Raw genomic sequence first — 24,805 nt, 5'->3', positions numbered from 1 at the left:
AACCGTTTCACCCGCGACCTGTTACCAAGTCTTGAAGATGATGTTATCCCTATACCCTGGTTGGTCATGTGCGACAGCTTCATTGTATGTTCAACGAGCTGAGGTGGCATGCTCCAGCTTGATAAAGACATGCTGCTAATGCCTGGTTTGTCTTGCTTATGGCCAGCCAAAGATAATGGATCCTCGTGCTCATTGAAGCTCGAACGAATACGTGTATCCCGGAATCCAACCAAACGTTTCAAGCGAGGGAAATGGACCACGGCCAGCAGGCCGTAGTACTCTGGCTTCAGTATCAGACAACTAAGGTAAGGTGTCTTGACAGACTGGCCACACACGTTGGCTCTATACAACCTGTTTCCACAATCAGAGGAGGCTGCAAAGGCTCGCCAAACAGCTGGACCACGAATACATCAACGTTCACAGTACTACTACCTTTCAAAATGTGCACTCAAAACTTCTGGAACCTCCCTTGCGGTAACACAGACCTCACATACGAATACTGCCCAGATGCTTCTACAAAAAAGTATACGGGAGTCAAACTACTGTGCAGTGATATCAGGTTCCGAACACGTCGAGGAGGTTATCACCGTTGTTCCGTACTCTTCTGCTACTACGACGGCCTCTCTTGGACGTGCTGTAAGTGAGGGCAGAGGGACTCCCGCCCCAGTACTCGTCGGCAGAAGGACTCGGCTGGCGCGAACTGCTTCCATTCCCGTTGCTATTTTTGCAGATGAAGTGAGTTTTGAGCGCTGATCAAATTCTATTCACTGTTACTTGGCAGTTTAAGGCGATTGACTACATCCAACAATTTTTGGTAATTGGGCACCAAGAGCAATGACAACAGAAAAGGTGGTGTGGTGATGACGGCGATATACGCGAGGAACATGAAACTTAGCGTTCCTTTGCAGTATTTGTTTGTAGTTCGTAGGACCGTAGTTCTTTAAGTACAAGCCAGACTATTGTCATCTCCTTAACTCTGCTGTTGACTGAAGACAAGTTGCGTGGGGTGCGGAGACAGCTGGTGATCATGTGTTAGGATAATGCAAGGTGGGAGACTCGGATGGCTCAGAGGCTGCGAGGTCTGGCGGGGATCACAGCTGGAGTTCTGTCATAAACTCTTTGTATGTTCCAGTTAGCTGGCCCAGGCTCTGGCTGCTACAGTACAGATGTCCACTCGTTTGGTGACATCTGGTCCGTCTCACTTGGACCGAAAAGGAACAATGAATCATCTTTTAAACCTACCTTATACATTGCTTTATTGCTAATGATATATATGGTGAAACTATATGTCTGGCAAGACACGCTAACGAAGGGACCAGTATGATCAGCAGATGACTTGAATGGTAGCATATTATGAAAAGTTACTGTAAGGGCAAACACCTAGTGCTAGACTAGCTTTACGTGAATCGCGAAGTAGTGGGCATCTTCTACTTGTTGAGGACGGCAACATGGGCTGGTCTAACTTTATTGTTCCTTCGACGTCCACCCTATCTGTTATGCTTTGTGCTGGAGTTACCACTCAAACTGAGATTCATAAGTTCGATATCCCTAGATCTGTCCTCCTGGCACAGACGCCGAGGAAAGTGTTCATGGACTTGAGCTATGTTGGTTCCCGAGAACGTTCCACAGGTTGTCAAGACATGCGTCAAGTCTTCAAAGGTCTTCAGCGCACTGTGATGCTGCCTCATCCCGTCCCGCCCGCGACATTGAAAGCAGGGAACCTTGACTCTTTACAAGGGTCGTCTGCGACATACAGACAATATTATGCATCGTATGGCTGAGGTAACACAAAACAGACTTCGGTGACTCGGGAAGATACAGTACTTTGTATACCTTATAATTGTTTTCCATAGGGACCTATAAAACCTGTTTTGCGCTTCCAAGTCTCTTAGGTACTTGCTCCCCTTGTACACCTTAGGTACATAGTCACTAACACTCGAGTCTCCTATTCGACCTTCCACATCTTTTCCCCTGAGCGTCGCAAATCATGCCCCCCAAAAATCGCACCCCAAGCGCCAAGTCCAGCATGTCCTCCAGAGCGTGGACCTGCTGCAAGTGCTCCAACCTCAACTCTGGCGGCCACCATGTCCGCGATGGAGTTTCCCCATACTCGGACGGCTACGGCGAGACTTGCGATCACCGGCGCTGTCCCATATGCTACGTGAAGGGTGACGGTACGCGTTCTCGTCTTCCAAACCAACTCAACACCATTGATAAACCATGTAAACTGACAATATATCAGACGACTTCACCCACGATCTCGACGGCAACATCCCACCAACACCACTACCACTCACCGGAGGCTACTATTATTCCCCAACCACACCCAACCCAAGGCCCTCAGCAAAACCTTGCCACGGCCCAGATGTCCACCTCATTCCCCCACCACCGCAGCATGAAGACAACCCCTTCAGCCCCTTTCAGCGCTGCTACCCCGACTATTGCCCTTCGCACACTTCCTTCTCAACCAGAAACAACAACACCCGGTTCCCCTACACAACAACCTACCTCCAATCCGCTGCCCAGCGCGGCAACACCATCACCTTTGCCGAAGCCTTCCACCTGCCCTCCCGCCTGTCATCAGTAGCAGACACCTGTCCTGATCAGCTCCTGGCCCTGGCCAATCTCCGGCTGGACTACTCTGCCGGTGGTAGCGGCAGGAGCGACTCTGTTGCGTGTGATAATGACGATGAGCATGAGCATGATGATGACGATATGATGGTTACTCGTACCCCTCACGGACACGAGCACCATCAAGAAGGGGAAAAGCCGCGGATGAGAGCGACTCATCATCGTCATGGCCTGCGTCAAGACGAAATGGGCCGGGGTGAGGGCAGTCGGATGGTCGGAGAAGGTGGTGGTAACGGGTGGTGTGGTGAAGGTAGCAGGGAGGCGAGGAAGAGGAAAGCGGAGAGGGAGAGGGGGAGGGTAGAGGAGAATGGCAACAAGCGGAGGGACATGGGGAACGGGAAGGAAAGGCAGATTGGGAGTGAAAGATGGAATGAGGTGACGGCGACGGTGGGTTGTGCTTGGACTACGTCTCGGCGTCCGGTTGAATATCAACCTACTCGTGTGGAGGACGGGTCGGATGAGGAGGGAATGGGGCTCAGTTATGGGCCAAGACCGTTTGGATGGAGATGCAATGGACGAGAGGTGAAGCGAGCCTGTTGATATTGTGTGTGGGGTCTCGAGAGGTATGTGAGGTCTAGGGTTCTCTGCTGTGTAACTGTTTGCTATATTTACGCCGTGAAATGCATAGTTAACAAGTAATTTGGCTTGTTCTTTCTAAAATATCCTAATCTTTGCACGCTGAAATTCTCAGGGCGTGAGAATGATGGTTCGAAGTTTTGTATTATTTCATGCCTGTGCGGGCGGACATGTTGCTTCCAACAAAATCCGCCGCAGCGAGAGTGGGATTGCGGAAGAGGGAAAGGGAGCTTCCAACTAGGTTAGCATCCCGTGTTGGCGATGGTCCTGCCGTGTTAGCAGTTGCTGATAGCCATTGCCGGTATGGAGCACGGCCGTCAAGAGCGGCAATGACTTCTCTCCGCCCTGAAGTTCACATACTCAGGACGAAAGTCCAGATTTCAGAGTTTTTCTTTGCACGTGTACATTCGCAACAGATCTCTGAGCGCTCCACCTAAGACACCTTCGACTCAACATCCTCCTCGCCTTGGCAGCTTGGCCTCAACATCCTCGCAACTCCTTCCTCCAAACAACACTTTTCAATATACGGAACATGACAGTATCAATTCTGCCAGCGTCCCCTGAAAGCAGGAGGAAAAACAAGCTCTAGAGGTGCTGCCACTGCGGGAGGAGAAACATCTACTCGCCCTCGGCAGATCGTTGCGGAGACGAGCTTGCCAACCACATCGTGTTTGGCGTCGGATTCGACTGCTGCCACAACAGGTGCGACGAATGCAAGTTCAAATGGCGCAGTACGTGTCGCACCCTCCCGCTCACCCAAGACAAAATGTCTCTGACCATGCCGTTCGGGTGTTACTCTACAGTACTCCCCAAACCTCCCACGCCGCCTGAGCAAAGTACAGTGTCAGTTCGATTGACAAAGACAAAAGGACGCACGCAGTCGCACTCGCAGTCTACCATTTCGGCATCCGAAACCCATAGGGACACCAGAACCGCCGGACCGGAGCTGAACGTGGACCCCGCAGGCAGTCTGTCTCCCTTAAAGTTGCCAGCGCCTGCCTCTTCGCTCGCTACGCACATCATTACCCCCAATATTGATTCGAGCACCGAGGACAATGGCCATAAGAGCGGCAACACTCCAAACGACCCGCCCGGGCGCCCGGTCGGTCCAATCTACGGCATGTATCCGCTTCCGCCACCAATCTCTCCTCCGTCTTCTCTCAACAGTGGCCGCGACACAGGGCTGAAAATGGATGAGGAAGTGAAACGCGAATGGGAACAATTTCTCCAGCTCTCACAAGGGTAAGGGTAAAGGCGCCCCAATCCACGGCGAGTTTCCCCTACCGCCACCACGTTCCGCGCCCGACTCTGGCAGCGGCTTTCTGACCTGGTATTGGAAACTGATCAGCAGATACGGGACAACGCAGGCAATGACTTGTCTCACCGGACCGAGTCAGCGCCAGCTCCCTGGGCGCTACTCAAACCTATCAACTCGCGGGCCTTCCTTGATCAGAACACGCGTCATTTGGAACTATGCCCGACGAACAGTCCGTCGAAAGCAAATATGTGTCTCTGCGCTGCTTTCTGGGCGCGAGTCAGGCAAGAGACTAGACTTGGCTGATGGAATCCTGATTGTTTGTTGACTTGGTTCAGGGGCTCAAGCAAAGGAAGGGTTAGGGTTAGTGTAGGGAAATGCGAGTGGCCCCCATTTTCTGGGCCTTGGGAAAAGTACCTTACTGGCATTGGTATCGGAGTATATCTTCAAGAATCTGCTTGGATTGTAGTGGTGGAAGTTTCTGAAAGCGAAAATAAAGGTCTGAATCATTACCAAGTCACTGCCCCCAGTGCTCGACCACTGACATTACCTTTATGATTGAGATGTGTCAACTGTTCAGGAAGCACGACAGCATAGAGCTGTGGATATCGTGGAACAGTATCATGGTTGAATTGAGCTCAGATCTTATATGGAGTAAGCAGGACTGCTTGTAAGAGTGTTGAAGTATTCACTGCTGGATGCTTCTAAACTGATTTTCCCAGTTTCCTCCTCCACCAACCCATCTTTCCTCTTCTAGCCCCAAGCATTGCATGAACTTGTCAGGCAAGGCTTGATTTAATTCAGCGGCGTTATTGGCCACTGGTGTCTACCTCCTTTCCCTTCTTCGCTTTCTCTTTCAACTTCCCTCGTTTCCTCCTCTCCTTCTCCGCCCCCTCTCTCCTCCCGCTCCTCTCCTTTCTGTCTCACCACATCGTGCCGCTTCCCGTCCTTTACTCCCTGCTTCTTCCCCAGCGGATGGTTGTCGATATTGCTAACACTTGGGGCGGTGGGCCCCGGCTGACGGAGGACATCGCGGCGGTTCTGGTCGACCGGCTGCGGGAGGGGCCCACCCGCCGCCCAGGGCGGGAGCCGTCGCCGCCGCGCATCCGGCCCCTGCCCAGAGTGGAGGTCCTCGTAGACCGTTGCCGAGGGCTCTAGTGCCCGCGGGAGGCGGTTGACGACTGTGTTTGCCGGGGGGACGGGGGGCTGCCAGTGGGACAACAGCGGCGGGTCGGGGACGGGCACGCCGGGAGGAGGGATCCAAAGCGGCGGCCACAAGGCAAGCGTCGGGGGCGCGTCTATGGGGACGGAGAGGAGGGCTTCTGGGGCTCCTGCCGACAGGAGGACGAGGACTTGTCGGAGCGGCGGGAGGGTGGGCGGGAAAAGAAGTTGGTTGTCCGTGGCGGTGGAGGGGGTGGACGTCGTGGCGGAGCCGGCGGAGACTGAGCCGTTGGGTGTCGTTGTGGATCTTCGGCTCATTGCTGGAAGGAGGTTGTCTCGAGTGCAGTAGAGACTTTCAAGGAGTGCCAGCGGGCTTGGGGGACTAATGTTTTTTATGCTGCTGCTCGAGAGGTCTTGGTAGGATAATCTGAGGCTCTGGGTGTTTTCTGGTTATATAAGAGGGAGGGTGACGTTGAGATTACCTTCTCGGCCCTGCTGACGCCCTCGTTCTGTTGAACTTCCCTTCGCATGACAGCTCTTTCCGTGGCCGACGCATCATTACTGAGGAATCTGTTTTAAACTGGGAAACCGAGCTCATGCCAGTTCTGCGTCCGGGGTACGAGACGTGCGCTTGAATTAGCCACGGTGATATGGCATTTACACTAGCGTGACATAACGCTTGAAGGTAGATGAAAGGATGATGATAGCTTTCGCCGCGCCCTTGGGATGACTTGTACACTACTTGGGCAACAACGTCTCAAGTCGACGCGGTAATGCGTTGGAGAAGGGGTTGCTGGTTGAAGCGAGAAGAACGCAATCAGTATCAAAGTCTCTACCCGACATCACGCTGAGTTACTGGGCTCGCACTGCCAAATGCCGTATATTAAGCCCAACATGCAACCAACATTTACACACATCCTCTCTGTCCCTTCCTTTTAAAGGTCAAGAATATAGTGTGAACCAAAAGGACATCTCAAAGCCATAAAAGACACCGTCGCCTGCTGTTGACGCTCCGGGTATCACGAAGAAAAAGAAAAAAACAGAATGATTCCCCAAACGGAAGAAAATGCAAACATTAGAAATGACAATTTAGGCCTTCAAACGCCAAGACTCTGTCCCACACATGATCTGGTATACACATACATGATGCCGGCCATGATCAAGAAGTGGCCGCGAAATGACAGACATTGCCCGCCATGCATTGATATATGCTTGGGGAGAGAGGCAGATGGCCATCAAGACTGTGGATTATGGCCAGCCGAAAATTGTGGGTGTGACGTTGGTTATATACGGCTTTCGATAATTGAGCGCACAGCCGGCCGGGATGGAAATCTGAGCTGCGCGGTGTGCGCTATATCATGCCCGGGGGCGCACTCCCTTCGCTCTGTTCACCCCGCGGCGTCCCTTGAGTCTCCAAGCCCGACCCGTGCACCTTGCTGCGCAGTGTGGTATTCGACCCAAGCCCGCGCTTCATCATCTTGCCGAGGACAGTGACCAGCTCGCAGGCGTCGTTGAACATATCGTTGTCAATGCCCTCGGTGGCCTCGTAGACCTCCGCAATGGTATCCTTGGCCAACTTCCGGCTGCCCTCAGCGTCATGCACGCATTCGTACAGAAACGCGGCGTACTCGGTCTTGACAGACAGGCGGAGCGAGTGCGACCCCCATAATAACTCGTCGGCCAGCTGGACGGCCTCACGAAAATACCGGTGCGCTTCCGGGAGATAGTCGCCCGGTTTCATGAGGAACGCTGTTGGTGGCGTTGGGCCGAAGCCCGGCGGAGGACCGACGGGACCACCCTTGGATGGGTTCCCGTCTTGGTCGTCCGTCGCAAGTCCTTTCCCCTTGTCGACACGGGCCGGTAAACCCGGTACTGTTGTTGTTGACTGGCCTTCAGGGGTGTTGACACCCATGGTGGAGACGGGCGGGGTGTTGTGAAAGAGGACAAATATGTGGTAAAAGGAGGCGCGTAGCTTGTACGCCAGTACCTTGAGCTCGACATAGTTTCCGACCATGGGAAGGACGTATTGTTGCAGTAGAACTAGTCCCTCGCGCGACAACCAGACGATGTGGCAGGTTAGATCCAAGGCGGCGGCTTCCTGAGCAGCATCCTGTCGACGTTGCTTGCGTGCCTTGATCAGCTGTGCCGAGAGGTTGATGGAAAGCCCAAGGATCCTAAACAAGACCGACGCAAGGAGAGGGTTGTCGTGCTCAACTGCCTTGGCAAGTTTGCCGAGAAACTTCTGGTCCACCTCCGAGGAAGCCATGAAAGAGTTCGGGCCAGACGGGCCGTCGACGGTGTCGGCGTCGATTGGGAGGAGGAACTAAGCGAGGATTGTGCCGCGAATCGGCCAATTTCAGCCTGTGCGATGAGCGCAACCCCGTCCCAACAGCAGCGCCTTAAACGAGTGAATGGCGGTCGGTTTGCTCGACTTCTGCATCAGTCACGCATGAAGAGCTTGTGATGTGGTAGGAGTGGGTATGCTTGGCTTCGACAGCGCCCGGAATGAGCTCGTCGATGGGCACGTTTCGTCCTTTGATTACGCAAGGCTGCGGCCGGGATCAGGATTTCTGAGGCGGGCGGGTAACTTGAGCCATTGGAGAAGTACTGACCAATATGATACAGCGGAAGTACGCTTGAAACAAGGTGATTTTGTACAGGGCAGGCCCGAATGGACAGCGAATGAGCAACTGCAGCGGACAGGCATCAACAGAAGGGTGATCCAAAGGAAAGTCGAAGCTCGAATTTGAAGCTGGTGGGGACGCGAATAATGACGCAGGGCATGGCGACGACTTCGTGGTTGTGAGCGAGCGAGCAGGCGATGTGTGTGGTGTTGTCCAGTTGAGATGAAACTGAGTCCGTCTTCCCAGATTTTCAGCGGCACAAGACACGAGCCGCTCTGGAAAAGCGCCGGCAACCCGAGCCGGCAAAACCACCCAGTGAATCTTCGACCTGACGTTCTGTAACGTTTTCTGAGAAGCGCAAAAAGAGGGAAGGCGATCTGACGGAGGACTCGGTGAAGTCAAGCTATGCTGCTCTGGGGCTGAGGATGAGCGTGGCGGTGGAGCCGTGGAGCTGGAACAGCACCCAGCCTGGACTTGATCCGAAAACCGCGGTGGGTCAATTGGCGGCGTGGGTCATGCCCGGAACCGGGCTCGGAGCGAGGTTTGGATCCCAGATAGCCGTGATATCGGTCAGAGGGGTGAAAGGAAGGTAGACAAGGTCAAGAGAGTGCATGCGGCGGCAGCACCCTGCGCCGAATCGGGGGTCCGGAGGCGTCTTAAGGAAGCCGAAGTGCAGTTGCAGCAGCGGGGCTTGGCGAGGGTCTCATGGAATGGACAAGCAGGACAGCTGGACCCGCTGGCCGGGCCTGGGGGTGAAGTGGGCTGTGGATGTCCTCGGCGAGAGTGAGCAAATCAACAACGACCCGACTCGGCGGCCAGTCTAGCGCACCGGATGACGCAGACGCACGATGCAAGGCGAGAAAGAAGCGCAGCTCGCAACAGCAGGAAGATCTCGAGACTGAATAATGAAAGGAACGAGCGACAGTGTTATTGGACAACGAGAAACGACGGGTCCTGTCTGTACTGGTTTCGAAAAACGAATGAAGGGCAGGCCGTTGGAGGGCTTGCAGATGGTGCGCTGCAAGGTGAGTTGTCCACGCCCTCAATCTCTGAGATGTATCTGCAGCATGCCCCACGGCTCCATTCAAGCGGGGACAGCGGCGCCCATGCAGCGATTGAAAGACCGACAATAGAGACGCGCGAGACGCATCGGGTGCGATTGCGTGGCGTTAGCAGGAGTCCGGGGGAGACGTACTCCGTACACCGGCAGCCAAGCGCCGGTTCTGTATGGTATGGAGGTATCAAGGAGACGGAAAAGTGAGTGACTACCATGTGAGAGCGGACGTGGTGAAAGTAAAATGGATGGAAGATGCCATCATGGTTTTGGTACCGAGACCGAGATGGGCAAACATCAAGCCGAGTTTCCTTGGATGTCTCAAACTGCTGCTTACCTAAGGACCAGGTGCACGGGCCTTGGCCAGCACCAAGGCGGGCCCGAGTGCCACCGTGGCGCCAAGTTTCGCTCGCCGGAGCCTGCCCATTTTCCAGGGTTTCAAGCCTCCCAGGCCGGTGCCACGAGTCGCATCACTAAACCGACCCTTGCCATTGTTTCCCAGCCATCGAGTTTCTGCAACGATGGTCGAGCCCGCACCATCAGCGCGCCTGGCCTCGAGTATGCGACCACCCTACGGAGTACCATGACACGCTGAGCAGCGCTTCGATTGTACGTACACAGCATGGCGGAGTCTCTTATCCATGATCGCTCCGCGCAGGTTGCCGCTCGGCCTCGAAATAAAAATAAACGGAAAAAAACTGGCGGTGAGCAGCAGTCCGAGCTTTCTTCCCCCGGACTTGGTCCAAGGCCGATCGATATGGGAAAAGACTTGATATAGTTCACATCATCATCAGCCGTCCAGAAGCCTCAGAGAGTCGCTTGAGATTTTGACGGACTTTAGGCCATCCTTGCTTTTCAGCCTGCATATGCACTTGCAGTGGCGCAAAGAGCCCCAATTGCATTATATCGATGGTTAGCGAGCACCGTACGGATCCGTACACTACCCTACCTTCGCACACGCGGCTGTATCACAAGATGGTCGCCGTGATCGTTACACTGCGTCATCTGCCCTCACCCTGCAGCCCTACAATAGCAGTTCTATGGCTCACTATTCTGAGGTTCATGCTCTGCAAGTGCGTGTCGAGTTGGGGCCCATACAGATCTGGAGTTCTTAGTTCATGTCGAAAGCCGACGAGACTAGGCGATCACTGTGGTACCTCACTTGTCTCGTGCATTTCATGCGTATATACGTTTGCATGCTTCGAAAAGCGGCCGCACGGTGCTGCAACTTGGCGAGCTCTCAGATTGCGCGGTAAGTGGACCGTAGCACACGGAAGCTCTCGTGAATAGCCTCACCAAGGTTCTGGGCTGCCACTTGTAACCTCGCGCCCTGTGTCACGAGATGCTTCACTCGGCAGTCAGCTTGGCCCGTTAGGTCCGCGTGTCGCCCGAGATGGAGGGTAGTAGGCGTGAGGCTGCACGGGACATGCGCGATGCAGCTGAGAGCTAAGTTCAGCAGTGAAGTATCCGTGAAAAACGCCGGTCAGCTCCGGACGTCGACAATCACCGTCTGGCAGGAATACGGATCTGTGCCGCGCAAGTGAGGCGAGATCAACTGCGGTCCGATTTCAGCTGTATGATCCAAGCTTGCTCTGTATCGCTCGTTTTATGATCAATCATCTATTTGCCAGCGCCTGACAACCAAAGCCGGCAACAGAGCTTCGTATATTAAAGTCAGCCTCGCCCGTCAGCCCTTGGGCTTGCCACAGATGATTGACTCAACGGAGCCTCGAGACCTATCTTGTCTCTCAAAGCCAATATCTCGCCGGCTTTTTCCAGTTGTCCTCGACGGCTGTCTCCAATTCTCACTTCACTCTACACAACTCAATACCCAAAACATCTGGGACCCATCTTTCCTTTCACCTCTCGACCCTCCTCACCCTTCATTCGTCCCCCAGAGTCAACTCCACGCAAACCGAGAGTTCCCATTGCTCAATCGACCAAACAGCTCACCACGCTGCCTCGAACCTCTTTCTAGACAGAGCACACCTCTCCGAAGAGAGAAGGAAACGGAATAACCCCCCTTCCCCCCCAACCCGCTCCCGAACATCAAGGAGAGAAAAGAGCACAAACAGAAAGGAAAGAGAAAGAAAGCCATGTGCCGCTACTACGCCCACCGGCATAGGTGCACCCACATCTCGCTCTCCTTCGCCGCCTTCTGCGGCCCGGCCTCGCTGATCCAGAACCCGTGCGGCGAGCAGCACATTTGGCAAACTATTGCCGTCGAGGAGCCGTGCGAGGATTGTCGCGGTCTGTACCAGGCCCGTGACCATAGCCAGGGGCAGCAGCAGAATGAGTACTACAGGGGTGGTGGGTATGGGCATGGTCAGGGGAAAGGGGGTGTGAGAAGGGGATGATGGGGCTTTTCATTCTTGGTTTGTTTCTTTTTACACTATCTTTTCCTTTCTTCCCCTTTTGTTGTGAACTAGAATCTTATAAGGCACTCTGTTTATTTCCTTATCTTTGCTTTAGGTTTATTTGTTTTACATCGGATACCGGGAGGCCCTTTTGGTTACAAAGTCATAAGAATCAAGTAGAACAGTGATGATAGGAGAACATGGTGGTGACGAGGGTCTCACGACCACATTCTGCTTTGAGTTCAAGTTATTGTGACGTTATTAGCGTTGATTCTACGAGGCAGCGGCTTCATTCGAGTGGGCTATTCGCTGTACCATGCATGCCGTTGTAGAGTCTACTGATTCTCCAGGTCGAAGATTTGTTGCCTTCAACGCAGCGTACTCCACAAGTCATCGGTTTTTGTTTGCCATCTCCGCCAAGTACCATGTAACGGTAGGGTTTATATGGTACAGATTCGCCATCCACAGATCTCAAGAGGAATACCGGACCATAGTTACGACCCCAAAGTTTACCAATGAACATCTCCCGTGCAGCTTATGCAGTCTTGCTCTCCTCCCGCCCATCCCACCCCAGCTCGTCCACGCCAAGCTCAGTTCTCCTCTAACGAATTGATTGTTATTTTTCCTAGTAGTTATACAAGGGTATAGACAATTCCACCACTCCTGTCAAGCACAGAATCCACCCCCTCCATGAAGTTCTTGAGAGATTTCCTACCAAAAAGAAACAGAGCCAACCTCAACGACCACCTCATCATGGGTAATGGAACCTCAACTCCTCACCCCTTCTTTCCATTCACGGAATACTAAGGCCTCTCCCACCACCACCACTCCCGGCCCTCCCGGACGCACCACCAACCTTCTTCCTCCGATTCCCCAGCCCCATAGGCACCACCTGCACCAGCCCATCCCCCAACCCCAACGACCCAGGGCCGCTCCCCCGGTCGTCAAAGTACTCGTGCCCGACACTCACCACCTTGATGACATCGCCCATCCCCACCGCCACGCTCATCGTCCCCAGCCGCGTCATCGGCCCCAGCTCAGAGATCATCAGGTGCTGCCTTGTCATCATCATGAGCCCACGGCTGTCGGCTTCCTCAAAGTCACGGTCAGTCTCGTCAAGAGGGCGGGTTTCGAAGAGCGGTGTTTTTCGGATGGGGTTTGTTCGCAGGTTGAGGTTCAGGTCGAGGTTGAGGACCCATGCTTCCCATCCTTGCCTGTACTGTGCGCCTGTTTCTGAGGTGTTATTGGTGTCGGGGGTGGTAGGAGGGGAAGTGGATGTTCGTTTGCGAAGTAGGCCTGTGCCGGGTGTATGGGATGTTGATGATGAGGATGGCGATGAGGGTGATGGCGGGGGCTGGACCCTGCGAACGCCCACTAAGCTTCCCGTGGGCAGGGTTTCCCATGAGCCTGGGTTAGCCATGTGTTCGATTGTTTCCCGGGTATGGCTCCATGGACTGTGAAGCCTTCGTTCGGCTGGGCTGGAGGTGCGAATCGTGGCTTTATCGGCTTCGGGTAGGTATGTGTGAATAACCAGGTCGCCCGTCTCGGCGCTGGTGTAAGCTAGCGTCAACGATGCAAGGCCGGGTTGCTGCGGCCGGGTTAGGGAGATTTGCTTCAACGTTCGTGGCCGCATCATCTCTGTGTGGAAGGTGTGGACGACCGTTGATGAGTCAAGGTCGACGAGATCAACCGACTGTGACCGGCCGATCAGGTACATTGATACGGCTGGAATAGGGAGCAGGCAATGGATATCTCTTGCCCCAGGGCCTCCCTCGAGCTTCACTTCATCTGACACCCATTCCTTGCCTTGCTGCCGGACGAGATGGATGCAGCTCTTACGAGAGGCGGTGAGGATGACAAGGGGGGTTGTTTGTTGGGCGTTGCCTGCTTAGACGTCAATAACCAGAGGTACCAGGGCTATCTTCGACACGCCGAATACATACACTTCTCGGTAAATGAAACTGCCCAAACAAGTGGCGTCTTGCAGATCAAGAAGTCCCTCGGTTCCCCGTTCGCGATTTGAATCTCGAGGCCCACGCCATTCCTCCTCACCAGCACCAGCGTTGGGGCCATGGCCGGAGCCTTCGTAACGAAGAAGACGGCCTCGGGTCTGTGTCCGCCCAGGTCGACATCCCAGAGCCCGGCCCACTGCTGCTCCTCGATGTCCCACAGAAACACTCTCTGCCACGAGACCAATGCGAGCCATTTAGACTTGTCGTCGAGCGCCATTCCCAGGACCGGGAAGGGATTCTTGAAAGGCACGTCTGGGTTGGATGAAACGCGACTCCTTGAGCCCGACAGTACATCCCAAACCTGGATGGCCCGGTCAAGGCCAACCGAGACGAGCTGCCCAGCAGGTGAAGCACGCAGCATGGCAACGTCTAACCTATGCCCTCCACTCAGAGAACGGATTGACAGCAAGGGTTCGTCGTGAGGATTGTCGGGCCGTGAACCGTCCTTTAGTTGGTCCTTGATAAGATGGTTTGTGAACAGGCGCAGGGCAGCCAGCATTGTCAACAGCCAGACGATGAAGCGCGGAATCTGATGGTGGAGGAAATCGTACACAGCGGGTAGCAACCGCGGTTCCTTTGTGTCCGGGGTGCGGTTGCTTCCCTTGAGGACGAAAATGATGGGATCGTAGACGCGTGCTATGTAGCTGTGTGCCCATGGCTTGATGACCTTGATGACTTCGCGTGCCGTCTCGTGGTCTTGCAGGCGAAGCCAAGAGGTTGGGTTCCTGGCCTGGTTAATGTCGATCAAGAGGGACGACTTGGGCGTGCTCGTAGAGGCCCTCCACGATAAGTTGAAGAGCTGGTCCAACCACTGTCGGCGCCCCTCAGAGGTGAAATGAGCTTGAGCGATGAGAACGAAACCAATAAGCACAATGGTCCCGGCGATTCTTGTCGACATGGCAGTTTCGCCCAGGCGGAGTGGGTAGATGCCATCAATCCAAGGTTGCCTGGTCAGCTCACTGTTGGAGGACTTGGCCCGTTTCAATGAGGCTTTTTCCAGCTCCCAGAGCTCCCTTTGCCGTACGTCAACGCTGAGGACCGAGAGGAAGAATGTGGCAAGGTAGAAGAAGTCGAACAGGGTTGCGATGGCAGCGAAGGTGCAGAAGGCCGAGACACCGGCCGAGGTGACCTTGGACAGTCCGTAGAGAATGAGAGAGTTCTGGACGCGATTGACGATGGCGATGTGAGCTGTTACGCCAAACGCCTCGCCTATCCTGTCGCTGACGCTTATCGTCGAGGAAGTCATGATGACGGCGTTTATCAAGCGGAACGTGTTCTCCATGCTGATGGCGAGAATGACGAGTGGATACGCATAGTGCGGGACGCGCGAAAGGTCGATCTTGAATATGGCACATACGGTGAAGCTGGAGACCATGGAAGCAGCGATCTGGGTGAAGATGGTGACCATGAGGCCGAGGCGGGACTTGACGGCACGCAACCTGGACATGCGAAGCAGCAGGTTGGCTATGGTCAGGGAGTAAGCGAGCGTGAGGATGGCCCAGTCGGACCAGGACATCGGTTGGAACTGAAATTTGTAGAGCTGACTCGAGGTGCTTTTGCCGTCAGGAGGGATAATCTGCCACTTGCCGTCTTGCTTGCCGGCTTGGGCCAAGGCCTCGGCCCTCCTCACCCATTGTCTCCCCACAGGAGAGTCGCGCAGGTGGATCAGGGTGATGACGAGTGCATCAGCCGCCACCAGCCGGCGTTCCTCAAAGCGCTTGCCGCTGAAAACGATGGAGTGGCGTAGGGTGGTGTTGACCGTGGTCGACTGCGTCTTCCGTGCGTTGACGGTGGAAATGATGTCGCTGTCAGCAGCGATGTTCGCGGCAGCGCCGCCCCAGTACTGCAACGGCGAATGAAAGAACCACGATTGATCGGTCAGGCCGTTTGCGATGTGGAAGGCGTCCCGTTGCTGGCGGTCCAAATCGGCATCTCCTGGGTCAAGCATCACTCGTTGGGCGCCTGGTGGTTGGCGCGGGTTGAAGTCGGTCGTCGGGCCGAGAATTTCGTCCTGCAGCTCGAGAGCTCCCAGCAAGACAGTTGGCTCAAGAGCCCGCATGTAGCTGCCATGAACCCAGATGGAGCGCATAACAACGTCTGGCTCAAGAACGCTGCCATCACTCAGGGGCCGAGCATCGGTCCAGACGTGGTGGGGAAGATGCGAGACGCCGCTCGTGATAGTGGAGGCATCGGTGGTATAAAGAAAGGGGAACAGGTATAGAAAGATGAAAATAACTGCCCCGGAGAGCGGCAAGACGGTCTTGACATGGCGAGCGGTCCAAGTTCCGTATCGCGTAAACAGTAGGCGCAGGGGATGGTCAGGAGCCAACACTGGGACTTCGGTCGTGCTGCTGCAAAGTCAGTCTCAGCATGCACTATGGAAGAATGTAGACAAGAAGAGTGGCGGCCTACCCTCTCAGCGGATAGAGGAGATACCACAACATAATCACTTGACCGAAGAGGTTTGGGGTCACCGTGTGCTCGTGTCAAAGCAATGGCCCGCAGTGATCGGTGACCAAGCTTTGGGGCAAGTAATAGTAGCCAAGACTGCGATATGAGGTGAGCCCCTTGTGGTAGAAGGGGCATTGCGCTAGGAACTGCGCAACATCCTCATTCCTGTTGTTGGCATGAAGATGGCTCGGGTGACAACCGGAGGGACGTTGTGAGGGATCAACGGGGTAGTAATTGAATGGCCAGCGTCCCAAGGAGACAAGAGTGGTTCTGCAGTCTTTGCAGGGAATCACACAAAACGCAGCTGGAAAAACAGGTCTGTCAGCTATACTCGCTTGAGTTACCAGACTAAAATGTCGGATTGTTGGTTTCCAGGTGATGGCAGAGACATGTGAACAGAGAGTTCAATGGAACGGGAGGTACGGACCGCACTCCATACACTTACCACAACAGTACCGTATTCGGGTGGGTCGCATCCCAGTTTCAACTGAGCACAAATCCCACAATGGGAAAGTGCAGAATCCGATAGAAACCAAACCAGGGCAGTGAGCTTTGCGGGTGAGGTATACGTATCTTACCTTACGTATCTTACATCACCTTTCTGTACGCATGGGGCTCCTATTTCTCCCTTTTCAAGGCCAAGAAACCAGGGGTTTTCCGGCAGATAGACACCCCCGCGATTGCGATAGCATCTTGAAAAGCATTTTACTGAAGAGTGTTCTCTACTGATGTGCCCTTGGTCTTTTGTGATTCTTACAACGATAAATAGTGAAAGCCGATGAATGTTAGCGAAGGAGAGGCGGAACAAGAAATCCAGATTGATGCTTCACTGAAGGGTCTGTGATTCAACATTGAAGCCTGCTGGTAAGTTGGTTTCTCCCTCGGGCTGTCTCTACGAACATTCATCATGCACAGTCCAAACCTATGGGGAGGGAAGGAAGTTAGAAAAAAGTGCGGGAGGGAATTGATGACTTCATTCCTGTCTTTGATATATTATTATTCCATCAATCGCTATCGCTTGTCTAGATGGATACCTTTCTCTGACAGGAGACAGGAGGCTAATATGGGCAGATCGAGTAGGAAACTGAGTGGGCATTTGCTCTGACATTACACAATACTTCACAACTCTCATCACAATACCGTCACAATCTCATGAATCTCATGATCTCATGATGGGTAACTCCGAGAATGAAGATCCGCTTGAAGATCTCATTATAAACTACAATGAGCTCAACAGCTCCGTCATCGAGGAACTCGACGAGGAGCCGAGCGCCCTTGAATTTATGAGATTTGTCGCCCGAAACACCCCCTTTGTCGTGAGGAGCGGCGCTGCCAACTGGCAGGCGACTCGGACATGGACGGTCAATTACCTGAGGGAATTGCTCCGTGATGAATCCGTCAATGTCGCTGTTACTCCAGCAGGGTAATTTCAACTCTCATCGTCGCACTCTACCTACTCACCACCACTCCTTAACTGACCACGCCTCCAAGCAACGCCGACGCCCCCACGCCGTACACTTCCCCTGACGACGGCACCACCACCCTAGTCTTCGCCAAACCGCATGAGGAAGACCAGCCCTTCATGACTTTTCTCTCCTACCTCATCTCGCAAGAACACCGCCAACAGAGCCCCCAAACCCCCTCCCAAGCCACCACCAGCATTACAACAACCGCAACAGGAGAAATCCGCTACGCCCAAACCCAAAATGATAACCTTCGGCACGAGTACCTCCCGCTCTTCGCCCACGTGCCCGCAACCATCCCCTGGGCCCGCATCGCCCTCGCCCGCGACCCCGACGCCATCAACCTGTGGATCGGCAACTCCCGCTCCGTGACCGCGCTTCACAAGGACAACTACGAGAACATCTACGTGCAGATTGCAGGCCAGAAACACTTCGTCCTGCTCCCGCCCGTGTGCCATGCTGCCGTCAACGAGACGAGGCTAAGGCCTGCTGTGTACCGCCGCCGGCGCATGGAAGTGTCTGGTGGTGGGGAGGGAGGAGGGGAAGAAGAAGGGCTGGAGTTGGTGCTTGAGGAAGGGGAAGGGGAAGAAGTTCCCTTTGCGATTTGGGATCCGGACCGGCCAGGCGAGAACGCGACGAGGTACTCGGCGCTGGTGCAGCCGATGCTGGTGACACTGGATCCCGGGGATATGTTATATCTTCCTTGCATGTGGTGCGTCGTTTAATGTCGCGGGTTGGAAAACGGATAGAGGCTGACACCCGGTTAGGTATCACAAGGTTTCGCAAAGCTGCTCACCTGAAGGAGTTTGTATCGCCGTCAACTATCGGTGAGTCCCGGCCTTGGTTTCTTACCCTCCTTTTCCCCCGATGCTGACTGGAGTAGGTATGATATGGACTTCACTGGGCCTCTGTATCCGTTGAGCACCTTCGTACGGTCAATCTCCAGTAAAGCACTGCAAAGGGCAGAATGACGCCCTGTATCTTTGATGTTCCATGCCTCAGCATGCTAACCTCAGCATGACCACCAACTATGAACACGTTGCATCACTTTGACCATCCTATTTCCGCTTCGCAATCCTCTTCAGCGCCCGCATCTCCTTCTTCATGCGTGGATCCACCATCTTGTACCGTCCCTTGACGCCCTTCGGCCTGCCGGAGATGCCGCGGTTCATGCCGGCAGCCTTAACCACCTTGACAGGCTGCTTCCGCTTCTTGCGCGCCGCGGCTGACATGAGCTTGGCGATGCTGGTGGCCTTTTCCTTTTCAGACATACCCTACAGCAACGCGAGTCAGCATCCAGATCGACCACAAACAAAGATACGCAGCGCGACAAACCTCATCGCCGGCTAGCAAATCGGCCTTCTTTTTGAGCTTCTCGAGTTTCTGCGCCTGCTTGAGCTTCTTCCTGGCCCGCGCCTCGGCGACCTTCTTGATGGGCCTGGCATTGTAGGCCCGCAGCTTGTCCTTGATGGCTTGTGCAGCCTCCTTGGTGATTGGCTTGTGCGGCTTGTCGTGCTTGGATTCATCGTCGAGGAACCAGTCTGGCAGCCCATCCCGGTCTTTGAAGGCATACTTGTTGTAACCCTCGTCGACGATGTCGTGGGCCGTCTTCTCGCCGCGGGCCAGCTGGTGGGCTAGCGTCATAGCTTCGGCCGTGATGATGTCGATATCTGGAACTGTTAGCCTCCGCCTTGATGCGTTTGAAAACGAGAGATGGGCCTACTGGGCCTGCCGTCCTTCGACTTCTTCTCCTTCTCTTCCCAGTCATCGTCGTCGTCACGCTCTTTGACTACTTCAAACCCTCCACTCTCCTCTTTGCGGGCAGATCTCTCCTTGCGCATCTTCTTTTGCTCCTGGATGGTCGGTATTTCATCCTCAGATTCTTCTTTGGCATCGATCTTCATCGCCTCGTTCTCGCTTTCATTTTCTTCCGGGACGTCCAGCAACCCGGGAATACTCTGGAAAATATCCTGGCTGAAGAATCCCCGGGCTCGCTTTGACAGACCAGCCTCGTCCTGTGGTGTGCTGTCGAGGTCTCGGATAAGCGGCTTGCTAGTGTCACCCCGCTCCTCCGCATCCGAATCATCACTGCTGTCTTCCTCGAGCACGTCGTCGTCGTCGTCGTCGCTTCCCTCCTTCTCACTTCCTGACACGCCCTCCCACTCGTCGTCGCCGTGCTCTTGCCTGGCCTTCTTGGCACGGTACTTGGCGTCAGCGGCCGCCTTCCTCTCTCTGTACTGGTCGTACATGTTATCTAGCTCCCGTTCCAGGAGGTCCGCTTCGTCGTCACTCTCGTCGTCCGTCTCGCCTGAGGAGCCGATACCTGAGTCACGGTCTTTCTTGGCTTCTGCCTCGGTGACCTTGACCATCTTTCCCTTGGCTATCCTGCGCAGAACGTCGGTCTGGTCGATGACCTTGAGGCGGAACATGGCACCTTCGCCCCGGGGACCCTCCTGCTCCATACCAATATCCATTGGCGCCGTCATATTCATCTGCATGCGCACAATCTCTTTTTGCTTCCTCTCATTTTCTTTCCGCCGCTCCCGCTTCTTCTTGTGGGACTCCTTGTCCTTTATCCTCTGCAACTCCTCCTGGATCCTGAGCTCCTCGTCCATGTTCTCCACCTCGGCCACCTCTTCCGCAAGTGGCGTCTTTGTGGTCTTTTTGGTAGGAAACCCAAAGATTTCCCGTACCCTAAGACGCCATTTGAGCAAAAGCTTGAATTCTTTTCTTCCGAGCACCTTCAGGTCGGCGCAGCATTGGCGGATTTCGTCGGTTGTCTCGGGAAGTTTTTCGAGGGCGGCCAGCGCCACATCGCCATTCTTGGCTTGCTCGAAGGTCAGCCGGTTGTATTGGCCCAGGATCGCGATTGGGTCTGTCGTCTGGATAAATTCACTCGCGGCAATCTCTTTGAATTGCGTGTCTGTACACAGGGTTAGCGATGTCAAGCCAGGGATAAACCGAGGTCCGTACAGTCTCCCTCCTCGTAACCCTCTCTCTTGCGCTTCTTCACCTCCGGGTTGTAAACCTTGGCCTCGTTGTTCGGCGCTGGGTCTTTTAAGTCTTCGAAGACGGATCGGGGGTCGAGGAGCCGTGGGTCGATGCGCTTCGGGGCCTTGAAACCGCGGCATACGACGAAGATTTCGGCCGAGACGTTACGGGATGATGGGGGCTTCGTTGCGTCCACCTTTGTGAACAGCTGGTTAAGAACCCACAGGAGGGAGTTGTAGTCCTTGGACCTGAAAACCTTGGTCTGCCCCGGAATCAGCATTGCTCAACCCACATGACCACTTTTCCGTCACGTACCACGAAAGTTCCTCCCTCAACCAGAAATTCAGTCGCAAGCTTAAGCGAATGGAGGGCTAGCTCGGCCTGGTTGTAGGAGTCCTGGACCCAGGCGGTACCGACATTCGGGGCACCGTCGTGGAGCACGCAGTCGGCCTTCCAAGTCTTCAAGTGTGTTCGGATAGTTGCGCGGCATTTTTCGGTGGTGATATCGCTCTGGAAGGTGATAACCTTGGGAATAGGCTTAATCGGGGCGAGATCGACACCGATAATGATGCTGTCCTTGGGCATGGTCTCGGCGCATACTTGACACCACGACTGGTTCTGTCAGCATCCAGATGAGCATTACGATACAAATCAATCTAGACTTACGCCTGGCGCCGCGCAGAGATCGAGCACAACCTTGCTCTTCTCGAGGAAGCCATATTTCTTGTTGAGCTGGATCAACTTGAAGGCGGCACGGGCACGATAGCCCTTCTCCTTGGCGAGCTTGTACCACTTATCGAGACGGCCTTTGCCGTGCTTCTTTTGAATCGCCATGGTGTTGGCTGACTGGCACGAGCATATGCGACCCTTGAGATGCCGGCTGGGAAGAGACGACGATGGGCTTGCCGACCAAGGACAATGCTGCGAAAGCTGCGGAAGTATGGCCGAAATTTTTGGCCGAGAATGGAGATGCAGTGCGATAAGATAAGGTAGGTGTAAGCCTTGGCGTCGGGTTAGCGGGGTGTCCAGTTGAATGCTCTGGTTGGCTCGAATTTTCCAAGACCACTTAAACCGCGTCCATCGCGGACCGCGTCTGGGAGGCGCGAAGTTCGGCCGCCATATGTATCAACCCCCGCAGACATTGGATCTTCTTGCATGTTCATCCGTCCGATTCTGCAGCAGTCGGACCTTCACAGACCTGACCGTTGCCGTCAAGCTATACGAGGGTCATTGTTGTCGAGGAATCCATTAACGCGCCGCGTGGTTCGATATTCGATAACTTCTAATTCCTATTCCAAGATCCAGTTCTTCCCCGGCCATTGGGCAGGCATAGCACTGAGTAACAATCTTTAAGGGTCACTGTAGTCATTGACTATGGCAGGCGGCGTCCCATCCTCACCGGTGGAGAGGTCGGCTGCCTCGAACGCAAGCCTGCTCTCGTCACCTCCCGGAGCCTCGACCAGTCGCGGCAAGGAGCGAAGAAATCCGTCAATTACACCTAGGAAGTTTCAACGCTTCTTCACTCCTCGATCTCGCGTCTCGTCCAAGCCCAGCGCTGCCCGGAAAGCCCTCTGTGATCTTACCGCCCCGGCTCTCAACCGCTGCCAAACCCCGTCAAGTCCGCTCAAGCCCATCTCGGAGGAACTCGGCATGCCCCATCACCAGGATTCGCACCGGGGGAAGCGCCGCAAAATCAATCACTCGACGCCCGAGAAGCAGCTTAACCATCTGCCCTCGCCGTTGAAGTCATCGCCACTCCTCCCAACCGCGGATCTAAGGCCAGCCTTGAGGAGTCCTTTCCGGAGCCTTAGGTCTCGACAGGCCCTGCAGGATGGCGTCTATAGGGATGACGACGTGCCCGAGGACGACCAAGAGGAGCTGGAGCCCACAGTTGCCGAGCCGAAGAAGCCAGTGCCGCTTCATCGGCGAGGGTTGGGAGCTCAGCTGGTGCAGAGGATGACGGGTGCTATGCGCTTTGCCAGTGAGCGGGCACTTGAATGCCCTGTTGCTGGTATGCAGCCCGTCATTTTTACTCTTGGTCCGACTAACCATGTGGTAGACTGGAGAACCGAGACGGCAAATTTCCAAAGCCGCCCGGAAGATGTTCATTTTTCGTCTAGCCATGAGGGAGCTCCCAGATCCATCCCGTTCTGCACCGCGACATGTCATAGTAAGTATCATGGGCCCAACCATGTTTGTCGTCTATTCCCTGACAAGTTCCAGAAAACAGCCTCGTTGCGGTGGGCGATGAGGAGGGCTATATACGACTCCTGGACTCGAACAGGGAGTTTTCCAAGATACACCTGTCGTTTCAGGCCCACGGCAATGCCATCATCGACTTGGCCTTCTCCGAGGATGACCACCTGTTAGCCACCGCATCGGGAGACCAGACGGGTAGAGTAATCGACATGATGACTCAGCGGCCCGTCTCGATCCTCGGCCACCACACCGCTTCCCTGAAGCAAGTGCGTTTCCAACCCGGCCGTGGCTCGGGTTGTGTCCTCGCGACGTCGGGCCGTGATGGGAGCGTCCAGATCTGGGACCTTCGCTGCCGGGGCGGACCGGTTCAGGACGTGCCTATCGTTTCCGAGGCCGAGCTCCGCTACCGTCTGCCAAAGCCGCTCAACCCAGGCTGCGTTGTCAACAGCATCTACGACGCCCACGCGCGCGCAACGCGGCAAACCAAAGGTCAGCCGGCCGCCTCTATCTCCGGTGATGTTGCCCGCCTCGGCGAGGTCCCCGGCCGCTTTGGCGAGGTTTCTGTCACAGCACTCCAATTCCTCCCACCCGGCCGCGAGCACCTCCTCCTCACCGCCTGCGAAGCCGACGCAAGTATCAAGCTCTGGGATATTCGCGCGGTCCACACAAGCCGGCACCAGAAAGCCAGCACTCCCGTCTCCTTCACCACCCCGCCCGGAGGCCACGCCGCCTTCCGCCCCTTCGGCATCTGCTCCATGACCCTCGGCGGCGACGGCACGCGCTTGTACGCGCTCTGCAAAGACAACACGGTTTACGCTTACAGCACCGCTCACCTCGTCCTCGGCCACGCCCCGGAACTGAACCCCGCCCGCCCGGGGGTTGAGCCCCCGCGGGTCCGGCGCCACCACCCGCACGGCACCGCCCACCAAGGCCTCGGTCCGCTCTACGGCTTCCGCCACCCGCTCTTCCACGCGACGAGCTTCTACGTCAAGGCGGCCATCCGCTCCGCAGCCGACGGCCGGGGCGAGCTTCTGGCCGTCGGAAGTTCGGACGGCGCAGCCGTCCTCTTCCCCACCGACGAGCGCTACCTCCGCGACGTCTGGTCGTCGTCGTCGTCCTCGGATACAGAGCAGCAGGAAAATTACTACGTCGGCCATCCGACCGATTCCGCGCCGCTCCCTAGACCGGGGCTGAGGTCTGCCGCCGCCCACCCCGCGCTGACGCGGTCCAATAGTATGAGCAGTCTGTTTGCCGGCAGGCAGGGGGCGGATGGGGCGAGGACCCCGATGGTGAGGGGCGGCACGCCGCTTGTGAGGGGCCATGGGAAGGAAGTTGGGGCGGTGGCGTGGACGAGCGAGGGGAAGCTGGTCACCGTGGGGGATGACTTCATAGTGAGGTGTTGGAGTGAGGACAGGGAGCGCGCGGCGGATTTGAGGCTTGGTGGCGAGACGGAGGGAAGGAGGTGGGGATGTGGGTGGGCGGATGTTGGTGATGAGTGGGAAGGGGATCGGGATGATTGGTGATGTCCCGCCTGGTGGTTTATCGACGGTTTGTCTGGATGATTGTTTATAGGGGCATGGCTGTTTGGAAGGCATGGCAGCGGCGCGTTGTTGGTTTTTGTGTACAGCAGGCACGCATACCATGGGAACAGTTATGGCGCAGGCGTTTGGGGTGGTGTTCAGCAGAATAGCATCCTGCTTGTTAGAGCTAGCTGCTTGGGCTTCAAGGAGCAGCCAGCGCTGTTCAGTCTTGTAGAAACAGTGAAAGGAATCGGAAAGCATCAACCATGATACTTTATTTGCCAGGGCCAAAGGAATAGTAGCATTGAGGGTTGCCCGAGAAGCCCAAGTTACCTTTTGGAACGACTCTTCCGGAACCCCTGAATATGTGGTGTTAGGAGCTTTAAGGCTGCCCAGTCAAAGCCCACTCCCAAAGGTGACCTGTCAATCCATGAGAACTGCACTGGTTATCCAACTGTTACCGTCTATACCCTCAGCAGGAAACCCATGAGCGTTCCAATCATCGTAATTC

The 24,805-nt window shown here is 55.2% G+C and overlaps 10 protein-coding genes across 10 annotated transcripts; 6 read left to right on the top strand and 4 right to left on the bottom strand.

Moving 5' to 3' along the window:
- Positions 1-1,800: 1,800 nt before the first annotated feature.
- N657DRAFT_231761 (uncharacterized protein) lies at positions 1,801-3,272 on the top strand. Its single transcript, XM_062786324.1, has 2 exons — positions 1,801-2,174; positions 2,243-3,272. The coding sequence occupies exons 1-2, from the start codon at positions 1,988-1,990 to the stop codon at positions 3,169-3,171; spliced, it is 1,116 nt and encodes a 371-aa protein (XP_062651624.1). The 5' UTR covers positions 1,801-1,987; the 3' UTR covers positions 3,172-3,272.
- A 1,943-nt stretch (positions 3,273-5,215) lies between these two features.
- On the bottom strand, positions 5,216-5,941 carry N657DRAFT_669603 (uncharacterized protein; the record flags this gene model as incomplete). The annotated part of the gene is made up of 2 exons (XM_062795494.1): positions 5,216-5,251; positions 5,390-5,941. 2 exons carry the CDS (start codon positions 5,939-5,941, stop codon positions 5,216-5,218), a joined length of 588 nt encoding a protein of 195 aa, XP_062651623.1.
- A 1,033-nt stretch (positions 5,942-6,974) lies between these two features.
- N657DRAFT_653963 (14-3-3 protein) lies at positions 6,975-7,889 on the bottom strand (the record flags this gene model as incomplete). Its single annotated transcript, XM_062794464.1, has 1 exon — positions 6,975-7,889. One exon carries the CDS (start codon positions 7,887-7,889, stop codon positions 6,975-6,977), a length of 915 nt encoding a protein of 304 aa, XP_062651622.1.
- Positions 7,890-8,960: 1,071 nt separating this feature from the next.
- N657DRAFT_231423 (uncharacterized protein) lies at positions 8,961-10,053 on the top strand. Its single transcript, XM_062786323.1, has 2 exons — positions 8,961-9,504; positions 9,650-10,053. The coding sequence occupies exons 1-2, from the start codon at positions 9,080-9,082 to the stop codon at positions 9,894-9,896; spliced, it is 672 nt and encodes a 223-aa protein (XP_062651621.1). The 5' UTR covers positions 8,961-9,079; the 3' UTR covers positions 9,897-10,053.
- A 1,344-nt stretch (positions 10,054-11,397) lies between these two features.
- On the top strand, positions 11,398-11,547 carry N657DRAFT_553964 (uncharacterized protein; the record flags this gene model as incomplete). The annotated part of the gene is made up of 1 exon (XM_062787922.1): positions 11,398-11,547. A coding segment is annotated over one exon (150 nt), but the record flags the coding sequence as incomplete, so codon positions are not given.
- A 252-nt stretch (positions 11,548-11,799) lies between these two features.
- Positions 11,800-12,361, top strand: N657DRAFT_231283 (uncharacterized protein). Its single transcript, XM_062786322.1, has one exon. It carries the CDS (start codon positions 11,975-11,977, stop codon positions 12,269-12,271), a length of 297 nt encoding a protein of 98 aa, XP_062651619.1. The 5' UTR covers positions 11,800-11,974; the 3' UTR covers positions 12,272-12,361.
- N657DRAFT_688048 (uncharacterized protein) lies at positions 12,244-16,513 on the bottom strand. The gene is made up of 3 exons (XM_062796919.1): positions 16,083-16,513; positions 13,602-16,018; positions 12,244-13,542 (listed from the first exon to the last, which is right to left on the bottom strand). The coding sequence occupies exons 1-3, from the start codon at positions 16,112-16,114 to the stop codon at positions 12,452-12,454; spliced, it is 3,540 nt and encodes a 1,179-aa protein (XP_062651618.1). The 5' UTR covers positions 16,115-16,513; the 3' UTR covers positions 12,244-12,451.
- Positions 16,514-16,870: 357 nt separating this feature from the next.
- Positions 16,871-19,039, top strand: N657DRAFT_688047 (Clavaminate synthase-like protein). The gene is made up of 4 exons (XM_062796918.1): positions 16,871-17,544; positions 17,613-18,296; positions 18,352-18,411; positions 18,468-19,039. The coding sequence occupies exons 1-4, from the start codon at positions 17,291-17,293 to the stop codon at positions 18,553-18,555; spliced, it is 1,086 nt and encodes a 361-aa protein (XP_062651617.1). The 5' UTR covers positions 16,871-17,290; the 3' UTR covers positions 18,556-19,039.
- Positions 18,530-21,506, bottom strand: N657DRAFT_641896 (AdoMet-dependent rRNA methyltransferase spb-1). The gene is made up of 6 exons (XM_062792233.1): positions 21,242-21,506; positions 20,891-21,187; positions 20,558-20,837; positions 19,308-20,507; positions 18,920-19,254; positions 18,530-18,858 (listed from the first exon to the last, which is right to left on the bottom strand). Exons 1-6 carry the CDS (start codon positions 21,407-21,409, stop codon positions 18,643-18,645), a joined length of 2,496 nt encoding a protein of 831 aa, XP_062651616.1. The 5' UTR covers positions 21,410-21,506; the 3' UTR covers positions 18,530-18,642.
- A 45-nt stretch (positions 21,507-21,551) lies between these two features.
- On the top strand, positions 21,552-24,569 carry N657DRAFT_231245 (WD40 repeat-like protein). Its single transcript, XM_062786321.1, has 3 exons — positions 21,552-22,586; positions 22,635-22,745; positions 22,799-24,569. Exons 1-3 carry the CDS (start codon positions 21,950-21,952, stop codon positions 24,295-24,297), a joined length of 2,247 nt encoding a protein of 748 aa, XP_062651615.1. The 5' UTR covers positions 21,552-21,949; the 3' UTR covers positions 24,298-24,569.
- Positions 24,570-24,805: the final 236 nt, after the last annotated feature.

This window comes from Parathielavia appendiculata (genome assembly GCF_033297405.1).
Source record: "Parathielavia appendiculata strain CBS 731.68 unplaced genomic scaffold N657scaffold_2, whole genome shotgun sequence".
NCBI lineage: Eukaryota > Fungi > Ascomycota > Sordariomycetes > Sordariales > Chaetomiaceae > Parathielavia > Parathielavia appendiculata.
Note: the sequence above shows the minus strand (reverse complement) of the source record. Positions and strands in the feature narration are given on the sequence as shown.